The sequence below is a fragment of the Alternaria ventricosa genome (assembly GCF_023758065.1).
Source record: "Alternaria ventricosa strain BMP 2768 chromosome Unknown scaffold_37, whole genome shotgun sequence".
In the NCBI taxonomy this organism is placed as follows: Eukaryota; Fungi; Ascomycota; class Dothideomycetes; order Pleosporales; family Pleosporaceae; genus Alternaria; species Alternaria ventricosa.
The window spans coordinates 118,049-131,505 of record NW_026055717.1 but is presented as its reverse complement, the minus strand read 5'-3'; the positions used below and the strand labels follow the sequence as shown (position 1 = coordinate 131,505).

General features: G+C 54.0%; 4 protein-coding genes across 4 annotated transcripts; all 4 read right to left on the bottom strand.

Moving 5' to 3' along the window:
* Window positions 1-94: 94 nt before the first annotated feature.
* Window positions 95-1,644, bottom strand: J4E93_010888 (uncharacterized protein; the record flags this gene model as incomplete). Its single annotated transcript, XM_049348764.1, has 2 exons — window positions 95-336; window positions 450-1,644. The coding sequence occupies 2 exons, from the start codon at window positions 1,642-1,644 to the stop codon at window positions 95-97; spliced, it is 1,437 nt and encodes a 478-aa protein (XP_049194105.1).
* A 1,937-nt stretch (window positions 1,645-3,581) lies between these two features.
* On the bottom strand, window positions 3,582-6,090 carry J4E93_010887 (uncharacterized protein; the record flags this gene model as incomplete). Its single annotated transcript, XM_049348763.1, has 4 exons — window positions 3,582-4,655; window positions 4,706-5,790; window positions 5,849-5,962; window positions 6,063-6,090. The coding sequence occupies 4 exons, from the start codon at window positions 6,088-6,090 to the stop codon at window positions 3,582-3,584; spliced, it is 2,301 nt and encodes a 766-aa protein (XP_049194104.1).
* A 2,013-nt stretch (window positions 6,091-8,103) lies between these two features.
* J4E93_010886 (uncharacterized protein) lies at window positions 8,104-10,880 on the bottom strand (the record flags this gene model as incomplete). Its single annotated transcript, XM_049348762.1, has 5 exons — window positions 8,104-8,868; window positions 8,961-9,196; window positions 9,247-9,364; window positions 9,421-10,681; window positions 10,738-10,880. 5 exons carry the CDS (start codon window positions 10,878-10,880, stop codon window positions 8,104-8,106), a joined length of 2,523 nt encoding a protein of 840 aa, XP_049194103.1.
* A 744-nt stretch (window positions 10,881-11,624) lies between these two features.
* On the bottom strand, window positions 11,625-12,857 carry J4E93_010885 (uncharacterized protein; the record flags this gene model as incomplete). The annotated part of the gene is made up of 3 exons (XM_049348761.1): window positions 11,625-11,911; window positions 11,965-12,496; window positions 12,549-12,857. 3 exons carry the CDS (start codon window positions 12,855-12,857, stop codon window positions 11,625-11,627), a joined length of 1,128 nt encoding a protein of 375 aa, XP_049194102.1.
* Window positions 12,858-13,457: the final 600 nt, after the last annotated feature.

The following is a 13,457-nucleotide window of genomic DNA, read 5'->3' as shown; positions in this document are numbered from 1 at the left end:
CCCTAACAGACGGAGACTTCTATATGACTTCAGATTGTCGAATCAAGGCTTTCGAACGAGGCCGTGCCCTCTTTCCCTCTGAGCCTCTCTGCTACTACAACTCTTTCTTCAAGAAGTGCTCAGGTCGGTGATCTGTCTCGTAATCCACATGCACATACGCCCTCTCCACGTCAGGTAGACTCTCCAGCTTAATCTGAAGTTCCTCGGCGACATCATGTGTAGCACGTAGCGTAGCTTCGGGGTCCATGACGATATCGACTTCGACGATGAGGCGGGGGCCGGAGTGATAGGCGCGTACGGTGTCGATTTGAAGGATGGTGGGGGAGTGTGTCATCGCTGAGATATGTTAGTAACTGGATCTGAAGGCGGAATTTGGAAGGACCGTGTATGGGGAGGTGGGGTGAAAGATGGAGGAGACCTCCGCTCACTGCCCGCACTAGAAGACTTACAGATATACGTGATATGCTGCAGCATAGCAGTATCAGCCGTAACACCAATGAGGAGCTGAAACTCCGAGTACGCCGTCCTCGACCAAAGGAAGATGATGAGAACAGAAAGTATCATCGCGCCCATGGGGTCCAACCACCATTTCAACTTCGATCCACCGACACTCGTCAAGACACCGAATCCGTTGATGAAGAGATCGTTCCTGTGGTCCTCCCACAGAATGCGGACTTGAGAGTATTTGTTCCTCAACGCCCAACAGTACAGGAATAGCGAGAACTTTGTCGCGAATGCTATACTGACGGCGATGACAGACGGAAGGAAGAAATCGTTCGTCTCAGGACCGTTATGTTCGGCGACTGTGCGGATAGACTCGACGATGATGACCACCGAAACGGTAATCATAAGCGCACAGAAAGAAAGATTGCCCGCCGTTTCGATCCTCGCCTTGCCACTCGGAAATTTCCTCGCATCAACCCTAGCAACAGCGCGATTACACATAATCAGTGTAAGATTGCTCAACGGATCAAACAACGAATCCGCCATCGTCGTAAACAAACTCAAACTCCTCGAACTAACCGCCGCATAAAGCTGCAACACAGCCAGTATAATATTCGCCGCAAAACTCCCAATAACCGCAATCTTATACTTGAGATGATTCGCCGTATCCTCGTCCTTCGCCGCAGCCCTATGCTCCGCCACGGGCTTAAGCAACCTCTCTATATTCTCATTTTGGGCAGAGTAAAACTCCTCGAGCTTCTTCGCTGACGTCGCGGCCTTGTTGAGGGTGATGGGACCGCAGCCGTCGCGTTTGCGCGAGGTGTTGGCGCGGATGAGGGCGAGTTCGGATTCGGGTTTTATGGCGGAGGAGAGGGAGTAAGGGTCGTTGTCGGGGGTGTAGGAGGGGGGTGATTGCGATTCTAGGTCTGAGACGTCGGGGTGGTGGCGGATGTGGCGGGCTATGGGGTCGTGGGACGGTGTTGGGGCGCTGGTTTCGATGGCAGTGCTGCTGGCGTCGTTCTTGCGCGGAGTTGAAGCGTCGGCATGGCTGTGAGCATGTTGCGCGCTGGGGCTATTGTTACTGCTGCTGGCGCTGAGGTGCGCGTGGTGGGGACTTGATGTGCGTTCTATGCGATCCGGGTGCGTGTGGAACGGGTGCGGTTTCATGGATATAGCGCGGTGCAGATCGGGTTCTGACATTGTTGCGGTGGTTTATCGATTTCGCACACTGATGGGAAAGGGTGCAGGTGGGAACTGAAGCAATTGCGCGCTCCTTTCACAGATGCCAGTGATGGCGGCGGTGAAATAGGTCCGGTGAAGCAAGCCAGCCAAGCGCCATAGTCGCGATCGACCGCTTGTGGCCAAGCTTCCAGCGTACACGTGGGGGAGATGCGCGGCGTGGTGATAGGTGAACTTTGTTTAATCGTCCCGACTCCTTTGTTTGCGAACGTGCGTCTCAAGGTATTGCGGTATCTAGACAGACCATCCCGAGGCAACTACAAACCCAACTTCCAGGGCCCGTCTATCATCTGTCACCATGCACCCGTACCACGGTACAAAGTACTACCGCCTACCAAGCATGCTTCCATAGTCTAGCGCGCGGAGTCTATCGCGCCCAGCCCGCACACGCAGCAGCGTTCCAAGACAAGATCTCAAGGTGTCTTATCGATAAGAGACGCACCCATTCCGTCATCGGCGCCCCGCTCACCTCGGCTGGCCTGCCACGTTGAACACGACCACGTGCGTCACGTTTCTCACTTGCACATTCAACATCTATGGATGGATCGTGAACCCTGCATATACCTCACCAGCTCACACAGCATATCAGCACGACTTGCGCATCCTCACCGATGAGCATACAGGTCGGTTAAGCAATTGGTGTCGCTGCCAAGATGGTCAGGAACTGTGACTGCTGTGGGCTTGGTGGTGAAGTGAAGATTGTGGTGTGTTGCGGTTGTGGTGGACTTGGTGAGTCGCGTTATGGAGATTATTGACATATCCTCATGTTCGAAATTCCATCTCAATTCACCAGCCGTAGCATTGCAGTAGAAGTAGTTGTTCCAAGTGACCACTCCGACCATCACGCACCCTCTTAGCCTAAACAAGCCCATCCACCCCAAAAAGGTGGAGTAAGTCACCCCACCTCGTAACAGCCCCCTATATCTCATCTACTAAGACCCTCAGACATCACCTCAACAACGCTCTCAAGCACTCCCTCTCTGCATCCGGCAAACAGCAATGTACGTGTTCAAGTCTATATCTAACTACATCCAACGTGTGTGCATGCATGCGTGCGATCAACTACGCATCTGCATCTCCACTAGCTATTTAGCCACCACCAGAATCCGGGGTATCATAATGCTCACCCCCCTGGTCTATAACAAAGTGTGAAAAGGATTGCGGGAAGGTGGAGGATGTCTAACCGTGTGTGCGGTACTTGGTGATGGAATGGCGAAGGGGTAAAGAGACGGGTAAGGGAGGTGAGGGGAGGAGGGATGTATGCGGAAAAAGGATAGAAAGATGTTGATGCGTGAAGATGTGAGAGGAAATGGAGACATGCAGCGCTGCCCTCAACACTCTACCCCAAAGATACCAGCCAGCCTCACTTTGCCCCAACCCGTTCATATAAAGATCAACAAGATCAACAAACGCAAAGCTGCGGCTTCGGCAGAGTAATTCCAGAAGCCCTTTCCACACACCTACTGCCGATCCCTTTCCAACCCGCTGTCCGCGTTAATCATCCATTTCTCCCGAAGTCCCGAGACGCGCGCGGAAGCACGAATTTACCATGTGAATATACACGAGACGAAGGAACAAGGGTGCCTCAGCATCCATGTCGCGTATACTCCGCGTCTACGGGTGCCGGTGCCGGCTGTTGTATATTGCTTGCTGCAGCTTGTGCTACGGCTGTAGACAACGTGCAGGCTCCGTATGCCGGGAATCGAGGGGCATGGAGGGGAGATAGGAGGGTGGGTATGCGAGCGACTGGGCCGCTCTCGGCCGTTGTCGGTGGGTGGAGTCGTCCTAGGCATTTGCATATCGGATCTGCGTTCCAGTGATGCGTAGAGCCCCAACATTGTGCGTGTAGTGTATTCCACGATACAGGAGCGTCACGTCAACGCTCCCCAGCTTTTCAATTAGTTCCCATGCATCCAACACGCGCCCTGCGCCCCAGAATCCTGCGCCGCACCACCAAACTCATATTCGTTCCCCAGTCCAAATGGTGTCTCTAGCATATCCGGTAAATTTGTATCCCACATCATGTCGTCCCAGAAGTTGTTCAGGATAGTGGGATCGTTGCTGGCGCTGGTCCAGGTGGGTGTTGCGGGGTTGTAGTGATGGCCGAAGGAAGAGGGATGTTGTTGTTGGGGCTGTGGCATCGATGGGTGCTGTGGTGTGTAGGCGGCGGCGTGGGTGTTGAGCATGGGAGGTGCGGTCGAGGTACCGGGGATGGCAAAGTGGGTGTGCGTTTGGCTGTGGGGATGAGGTTGTTGTGGGTGGTATTGCTGGGGGTGCGGGATGTGTGGCATGGTTGGCTGGGTTTGGTGTGATAGTGTAGAGACGTTCGTTTTGTATGCTGCGTAGAGGCGAGTGACTGCATCTCCACTTCTCTTCGCTGCGATACTCCAATCTTTGACTGTTTCGAAGAACGTGAGTGCTGTTTCGATACTGGTCTTCCATTTTTCGACTTCTTCTGGTATGCTCGTGTCGCTGAAGAGGGAGACGAGTGGGACCATGCACGCTTGGAAACAGAACCATACAGCGTTCCAACCGGAGATGAGGTCGGGCATGCATTCCTGGCTGATTTCTTCGATGGTCTTGGAGGCGATGAGTCGGCATTTGCCTACTGCGACTTTTTCATCTGCGCTCAAAGCGACCCATGGGGAGCGTCGGAGTGCGGCAGTGAGCAAGATGGGGCGGTGGAGAATGATGCGGATGTTCTGAAACCTCCACTTCATGACCAAGCGCGTTCGGCGGAGAAACTCTGGACACGGCTCATCGGGGTTGGAAAGGATTGATGGTAGCTCTTCGTGCCACTTTACAACCTGCGCGTCGTAGCTGGCTGTCTCTGCAGAGGAAAGGAGTGGCGACTCGACAAGTCGGTCCTGTATCCTCGTAGCGATCTGACAGAATGCTGAGGCGTGAACCAGAGGAAGGATCTTGAGCTGCTCGATGTACTGAGGGCTATTGGGTGGTGGAATACACTGAGGCTGTCGTGACGTCAGTATTGCGCTTTGAATCATGCTTCAGTAAGTCTTACAGCGTTCACAGCCGTGCCAGGTCTCAAAACAGTGATTGACGGCCCCATTCTTCCCAGTGAAGGCCGTCCTGTCGTAGTCGAAGCCCACGAATCCAGACAGAACAGACTCCACCAGATGCGCCGGCGCATCTCAGGCGATATCGAATCTTCCTCGCCCGGGGCCATGAACTGTCTACTCGCGTCGCTCCGCTCTGAGTACTCACGATGCAAACCAAGTGCCGTAGCCATGCGAAGTGTGCCGCCCATCAACGAATGCGCTTCATTCGGGCGGTTGAGATAGTGCATGTAGTATCCGCTCATGATAGCCAGAGCCTGGAGGACTTCCAGATTGCCGCTTCCGAACGACTCGAGAGACAGGTGCCGCCGAGACCGATTGAAGTAGACATAGTGAGCTTCGTTGTCCGCAGCTAGGGAGGCAAGCGACCCCAGCGCGAAGACCATGTTGAGTAGTGCAAGCCATGCTGAGTCCTTGCGGTTACCGTACAAGAACGTAGACCAAAACTTGCGCTCATCAATCATAGGACAAAAAGGATGTACGCGATCGAAGTAGCTCTCAAGCAGTTCTTGGCCATGCTGAGGAGGCGGTAGAGCATCAGGTCTGTTGTCTGCTAGCTCTGGTGGCGGTGAGCCTGCACGGCTTGGTAGCGCAGTCTCCTGGCTGTTATGTGCGATTAGTGAACGTGCCTGAGGCGCGCATCGCACGATAACCTTTAGTGCGGCTGTGATTGACGAGATGCCAACGTAAGAAGACAGGCGGTCGACCGACATTGACAGCCCGTTCACATCGTCGGAGATGCCTTGGACGCGGAGTTGGTGCTTCCGTGCCTCGTCCCAGTAAGGATCTTCAGGCGGCGCCTGCTCGAGCGCTTCCAAGCTCTCGGCTCCATCAGATCCAGCTTGGGCGTCGGATAAGGCTTGCGAATCGGCCGCCGATGGTGATGTCGTTGGGTGGTTCGCGGAGGATGACAGCGCCAGTTCTAGCAATTCTTCCCGCGGAAGATTAGCGAGCGATTCCAGGTTCTTGACTCCGTACAACTTTGTCAAGATGGTCTTGTACTGTTCGATGTTGTTGGAAAGCTTGTCGACTAGTCTACCAAACTGATTAGCGCCAAATTCGTCCTGGCCGTGTTCTAGAATGCTCACTTTCTGCTAGGCACAACTCGCTGTGCAGGCTTCGAATAGCCACATGCCTCAGGGTGCTGATACCATTGGCATTGTCCGCAAGGTTGTGAACCGTCACACCGAATCTTGCGTCTCCTGCACTCGACACATGCGTTGCTGGTGGAAATCCGTCGTGAGCCAGGTGGTCGTGATGGTTTTCCCGCGCTGTCGCTGTCTATCCCGGGCGAGCGCATACCCACGGACGACTGGAAGGTATGGAACATGTTGCGATGACCTCGGTGGTACGTCGGCTGGCCACGCACTCGACAACCACGAGCTGAAAGAGAAAGAAGTTCAGACCAGAGTTGTCAGACGACCCTGCAGGACGCTCGATGAAATATGTCGTGACAGGCCAGTCTGGAGGGAGGCGAAAAACCAAGACGATGGTCCAAAGTACCAGTGGTACGTCCCAGGACCAATATAACAAGACTCGGAACTAAAACGTCGACGAACCGGGATCTGATATATCAGAGACGCTCGGTAGTGCAGTTTGAGCTGAACGCATACCATCTGCAGCCTGAATAAAAAAACGAGAAAGTGCACAGAGGCAAAAACGTAAACGTAGGTGCGTCTGGCTTCCAGGCATGTGCCGTCATAATCCTGCAGAAAGCTTATGTGTATGAAGTCGGCGCGCGGAAGCTAGTCGCAAGTCGCAGTAGCAGGGCCGGAGCGACAAAACAGCCTTCCAGAGTGGACTATTCAAGAGGGTATAATCCCCGCATTATAGCCACAGCACCCTGGTGATGCATGCAGCAGGGCTGACTGGTGGAGTTTGGCAAGATGAGGAGAAAAAAAAGTGCAGGCGACCGTTGAGACGGGCGGACGGGAAGGGATTGCGTCTTGCCTTGCTTCCAGGGCTTGCGAGGGGGAGGGGAGGGGGTGAGCCAAGCGAGATTGGTGTCGAGAGATGGGAGCGTGCCGCTGCCGACGGCTTCGAAATGCGTTCCAGAAGAGATCGCGCATGTCAGTTGCCTTTCTCGTCCGACGGGACATGAAGCAACCCTTTTTTCCCACCTGGCCGCCTGCGGCAGCACTACTGCACGTCGTTTCAGCGCGTGCGGATCCTTCCCGCCACGATCAAGCAGCGCGTACTCTCGATCGCATGTCCGCGGATGAGAAAGGATGGCAGTTTTACGTTAGAGAACGTGTACATGTGTGTGTGGGTCTCTGGGGAGAGCGGGTGGTGCGCTGCGAACCTAAATTCCAGACCCAAACGTCGAACACCATGTTTCGGGTACTACTCACCCGATCTATGAAGGCCGGTCATTACAGGCAAGCTACGTTACAGGCGAAAGAAAGAAGAGGGTCTGCGCGTATTCGCTACCATGGCCTTCTGCCGGCATATTCAGTATCCAAAATAAAAGTTTACATACCAGCGTCCGGGTCGCGATCCTTCCTGGGCCGAGAGCACAGCGTAGTTGCTGCGAACCGGCTTTGCGCGATGCATGCGGCTAGGATGCATACTGTCTGCACCCTCTACCCCATGCATGAGTACTCTGACCAGTACTAGGAGAGCGCTGAGGGAAAGCATCACCGGCTATCTGCAAGGCTTCGTAGGTACTGGGTATGTATGCTCTATCATTACCACAAACACAAACGCATAGAAAGAGAGAGAAGTCGGCCACCACCTCCCCATCGAACCTTCGCTCTTTCCCAAGCCCCTCGACTCGCAAACCGCGCCACCATCGCTGCGAACTTTGGGAACCGGCTTTGCGTGACAATATGCGGCTAGGTTGCATTCACCTGCACCCCTCTACCCTTTGCATTTCCCCTCTGACCAATGCGACATCCCGCCAGCAACGCCATTTAATTTACCCTGGAAAGATAGACGCCTTTCATATCCAGGCCTTGGCAGGCCAACATGACGACGGACCTATAGCAGCCTCACATATAGGCCGCCGGTTCAAACTCTATGTATGTACTCGACAATGCGTAGTATTACCGTTGAGTAATCCAGTAATTCGTAAATGTGTTGCTCCTTGCCTATAATGTCCGTATTCACAAAGTTTATGTTAGATCGTCCGAGATGGTTGTTTACGCAGGGCCGGTGGATGTTGCAAGTAATGATGTGGTGATGAAGGACTTGGAGTGTTGGCGCGTCAGCATGCGCGAAGACATGTTCCTCTAACTACATGTATACTTTGCATTTCCACATACTCCACAGCATTGTGATCCTGCATCCTTCCCACCTCATCAAGCAACCTCCACATTCCGAATCCACAGTTACGAGCTGATCCCTACTCTTTGCCCAAGTATGTCCACCTCAACGGTTCGTCCTGCTTACCCAGCCCCTTGACCTTGATGACCTGCTCATCGCCAGGAACAACATCTATAGCGCTGTCGTGAACGAGGACGCCTGAGCGCTCCTCAAAGACCAGACCCTTGGTAGGCTTCTGTGCCTTGACTGTGATAGTCTCGCCTTGGGGTACGACTTCCAACCCGCGGTCCTTGAAGTCCAGATACTTGAGCGGCTGCGGCCAATCGACGTCGCGCGACACGATTTCGCCATCGACCCATATGCGTACGGCTAGGACATGCGGCTCCTCGTTCCGGTTGTCGATCGTGCCTGACAGGACGTCGGTCGTTCCGTTCGGTACGAGCCTGATATCCTTCTTGACGATCTTATTCCTAATCTCCTTGCCGCTCTCAACGCTTATATACCGCAGCTCAACAGTTGCGACCACTTCTTCTAGCCTCTGACTCGCGACCCAGACTTCATAGTCGCTCGTCGGGGGCACTCTGGCATGCACGACGCTCCAATCAAAATGCGCCCGTTTGACTGCGACAGCAATCGGGGCAAGCACTCGGCGCATGGCGTAGTAAGCCGGTTTCTTGCGCTGGAAGTAATCGACGATGGACCACGAGGTAACTGGCCAGCAGTCGTTGAGCTGCCAGACGAGTGCACCACCACAATGCCTGTTTTGTCCCCACTGGCGCCTCCAGCCCCTGTAGCCGAACATTAGTGCTTCGGCTTGCGACAGCTGTGTAAGGTGGATGAACGACTATTCGCTGTCAGTACCCTATACCGGCTATATTGCGGCCCACTTGGTCTAGTTCCCGACCATGAACCGGGTAACCGTCGGACGGCACATACCTCTAGGTCGGTCTTGGTCCGGAAGTTTTCCACCAGATACGTGGCTATTCGCCGCTCGTGGCCGTCGGCCTTGTTGTGGAAATCAAGCATGTGGCTTTGCGGGTAAAGCTGCGAGGGGTCGGTGCAGTAGTACTTGATCGTGTCGATGTGTGGGAAGGCTTCCATGCCGAATTCGCTATTAAAGCGACCCCCGAGCGTGTCAAATATTTGGTACTTCTCTTGTGTGCCGTGCCATACTGTATCCATCGTTAGTATACTATATGTGAGGCAATGTGGAAATTGTTACCATTCCACTGATGCATGTCACCCACTGTGGGGTTTGACGTCTTAAGTCCGTCGCCCCATGGTGACCCTGGGTGATATGGCACATGTGGGCTTTCCGCCGCAACGACGTCAGGCAGCAGCTACCAACGTGTACTGTCAGCGTAATGGTATTTGCTAGTATGCGATACGCACGTACCTTTTCGTATATGTACCTGGCCGGGAAATCGGTCTTTAGCCAGTTGTCCGGGTTCTTGTCCTCGTAATCGTAAGTCAAGCCATACGACTCCTGCACCTGGTAGTCCTCATTGTTCCCCGCATATATGATGATGGATGGGTGATGTCGCAATCTGGTGACGTTGGCAGTGCACTCTTCCTTGATTGACTGCAAGATGTCCGGAAAGGCGGGATAGTTGCCGCACCCAAACATAAAATCTTGCCACACGAGGACACCAAGTTCGTCGCAGAGCTCGTAGAACACGTCTTCTTCCCAGATACCGCCGCCCCAGATTCTGATCATTATTTGATAGCCATCAACCATCATCTCGAGCCATTTACGGTATTTCTCCTCGGTTACGCGGGGGGTGAATGAATCCGCGGGGATCCAATCCGAACCGCCACAGAACACATCGACGCCATTGACGCGGAAGTAGAAGCTTTTGCCAATCGCATCCGGTTCCTGGATGAGCTCGCCCTTCCGGAATCCTGTTCGCCGTGATGTTTGATGGACGTCTGTTCCATTGGCAAGGATTGTTGCAGTGACAGTGTACAGCGGCTGCTCGCCATAACCATGCGGGTACCACAGCTTGGGACTGCTGACATGGAAATCCACTTTAGCAACGCCGTCGCTTATTTTCGCAGTCTCTCGGAAGACACGTTGATCACCATCGTATACATCAAAGCTGACGCTATCCGCCGAGTCGCCCTCAACAGTCGCGGAAATGGTTCCTTGGACGGATTTGAGGCTATCATCGAGCTTGTAGTCGACTCTCAGGTCCTTTGCTCGTGTTTGATAGGTCTCCAGTCGTACTTCGCGCCACGGACCGCAAGTGTTCAAGATCGGTCCCCAGTCCCAGCCCCAATGATACTGGGCCTTCCTCACGGCAAGCCTTGACATGTCGCCGTTGAATCCGATCCATCTGTGATCCGGATAATTCTCCTTGATCTTGATGGCTTCAAGACGTGCGGAGGCGAAGTCGATCTCCAAAGTGTTGACGCCATCGAAGCTGAGTTTCTTAGTCACATCCAGGCGATGCGGGACGAACATGTTGTCGCTCTTCATGATAGTTTCTCCATTGAGCTTGACAGTAGCGAAGGTGTCGAGACCGTCAAATGCGAGTACATGTACGATGCCTTCCTTCGCCTCCGGTACCTTGGGCAGCTCGACTTTGTAAGTCCAAGTCTTGTCCGCTACCCATTCTGCTTCAAGTTCATTGAAGCCCAGGAACGGATCTGGAATTCTAGTCTTCGTGTCAGTTCTTCCAAGGTCATGTAGATTTTGGAATGTTGGACGTACTTTTCATTGTCCATCAAGTCGAGGTGAACATTCGTAGGGACCTTTTTGACTGGCATCCACGCATCCTTAGCAGAATCATCACCTTGCTTGAATGTCCATCCTTCCGACAAGACGTGAACGCTGAGAGCCTGTGCTTTCGCCATGATGGTCGTCGTTCAAGATGGTGGTAGTCGATCAAACTCGTGACAGCAGGACGTGGCTGTCTGTGAACTACCAATTGGCGGGGTAGCTTCAAATGAGAGAAGAGTACCGTCCTCTTGAATGACGACTGGAGACCTCAGCCATACCACATCAGACGTTTCACCACTCCGGAGCAAGCAGTGCCGCGTTGAGCTCCCTCTCGCGCTTAACGTGGTCAAGAAAGGAAGACGGAGTACCTGCTCCGCGCCCAAAGCAGCTAGCGCGATACCATTTGTGGATCTGACGTCGGAAGATGCGGTCTTGAGCCGCAGTTCAGCCGTCCAGCGGCCACGAGGTGCAGGTATAGACGGCGAGTTGCGAGATGGTAGCGGTGCTGGTCGCTCCGTGTCGAATGCAGAAGTTAGAAGTGTTGGGTAGGATGGGAGAGGCGCGACGGCAGCGTTCCGGGTGGTGCAGCCCCACGCGGTGTGGGATGGTGCCGGCGTCGTGCAACCTCAGGATTGCTTCTTTAACGACGGAGGGTGGATAGGCTGCCGGCTTTCCGAGGCGGCATATGTGAGCATGCAGTAAGCCTTCGGCGATCAGGAAGTTAATGTAATGGGGTTTTTGAAGAAGAAATCGTATAAAGACAAAGGGTATAGAACTATCCGAGTATCAAACGACGGCAACCACCAGAGCTATCCAACCTTCAACTACTAGCAACAACGGAGTTTCCAGACCCCTTTTGACCATGTGCGACCGCCTTGCTACCAAATGTATGAAGCTGAAGCAGCAGCTACCACAGCCGAGATGAAGGCGAGCAAGCTGCCGTCGGGTCGGGAGATTCCCGATGCAGCGCTTCTCCGGACCTCGTCACTCCTGGCTTCGCTCATCATCATCGTAGTCTGTCTCTCGACCCTCCCATTCTGCGCCAATGCCAGCATCTTATCTCGACTCGTCGCAAGGATGGTTGTGGAACGCGCACCAGGGCAAAATACGACTTCGAAGCCGGCGCCAGAGGGGATGATGAAAGTAGAGAATTGGTCATCGAATGCTGATGCGGCTGTTAGTCTTACTCAAATGATCTGGTGTAGGTGGGGTACATACCATAGCTGTAAGCATCTGGACAGACTGCCTTTACGTTCCTGGAATACTCGCTCGGTTCGCATTTGTTTGGGGAGTTGTATTCGCCTGTGCAGCAGTCCTTGGGCTGGTTGTTCTTCGCGCATGCGGAGAAGCAGGGGTTGAATTGCGGCCGTTGGATGTTGTCGTCAGGGTACGGGTATACGCCATCACCAGGCTTCTCGGGAGGACTCTGCTGTAGATCCCATGGACACCATTTGGAGATCTTATTCTCGTCTACGTCCTGGTCGAAGGAGAGTGGATACGAGGTATTCGTGCGGAGGAAGTTGGGAAACTCTGGGTACGGGTTGTAGCCCTGGGTAGCCAGGAGCCCGTCTGTGCCTTGACAAGACGGGTTGGTAAGATTTGGAGGGATGTCGTCGAGCGTCACGTTGTCCAGCGGCTGGAGGACAATTGCCATGGGGACATTGTAGCCATCGACAAGCGAGATGTCGTAGTATGTGTTTCCGTCTCCGGCGTCCAACGTGAATTCGGCGAGCGAAACGGGTACGTCTCCCTGTGTCTGAGTCAGCGGGAGTCGGTTAGAAGGGAAGATGAGTATGACATACTCCGACTTGACAGTTCAAGGCGCCGTTGCAGTCGCCGGATGTACAAGCCTTTCCACGACCCGATGCAGCAGCAGTGCCATCGTCGTTGAAGGTGCAGTTTGTTCTCCCCCAGACTCGACCCTGCCAGTCCTCTGATACAGTCTGATTCCTCGTCTCCCCAGGTTCAAGCTTGAAGCCAGTCTCGCCTGGACCTGTGCCGGACTGCGTTCCAATACCAGGCCAGATGGGCTCGGGACACTGGTTCGTCACCAGCAGGGGTGTTATGTCCAGTTTCCTTCGATTGGTCTTCCAGGGTGCCTTAAATGCCATGTGGTGATTAGGTCCCATGTGATGAATGGCGTCGGCCATAGGCAGCGCGCTCAGGCAGAGGAGGGTGCATAGCTGTGCGATAGAGAGGCGGTTTATAGACCGGGTATGATCCCTGTTGGACGTAACAGCAGACATGATGGGCTGTGACTGCGCACGGCGCATGCGCAATCACAGAATAGGTCTTCGTAGTGAGGAATGGTTGCTAGATATGTGATGCGAGGGTGCAGATCTGCTGAGCGTCGTCGCAAAGGTATAGAGATGAGCGTAAGGTTGTGAGGATGCTGAGAATAAGGCTGGGAAAGGTGGTGAGGTTGAGGGCCGGGGCCCTGCACGGCAAGCAAGGCACATATCCAAGGATTGGCTGTTGTTGGCTGCAGTGAAGAAGTCGCGACTTGGTATCCGTCAGTGACGCAATGTCGTGTTCCTGCCCCTGGCAGACAAGGGTCCAGCAAGGCTGACGGACAGCCTCACAGCCTGTCATTGGCGTCCACGCCATGGCTTTCCAAACAACGGGCCGATGGGTTGGTGGCTTGCTTGATGCTTGATGGTTGCATTCTCTGAGATAGGCATCTGATAAGATGTCTGGATCTCGGTCGTTGA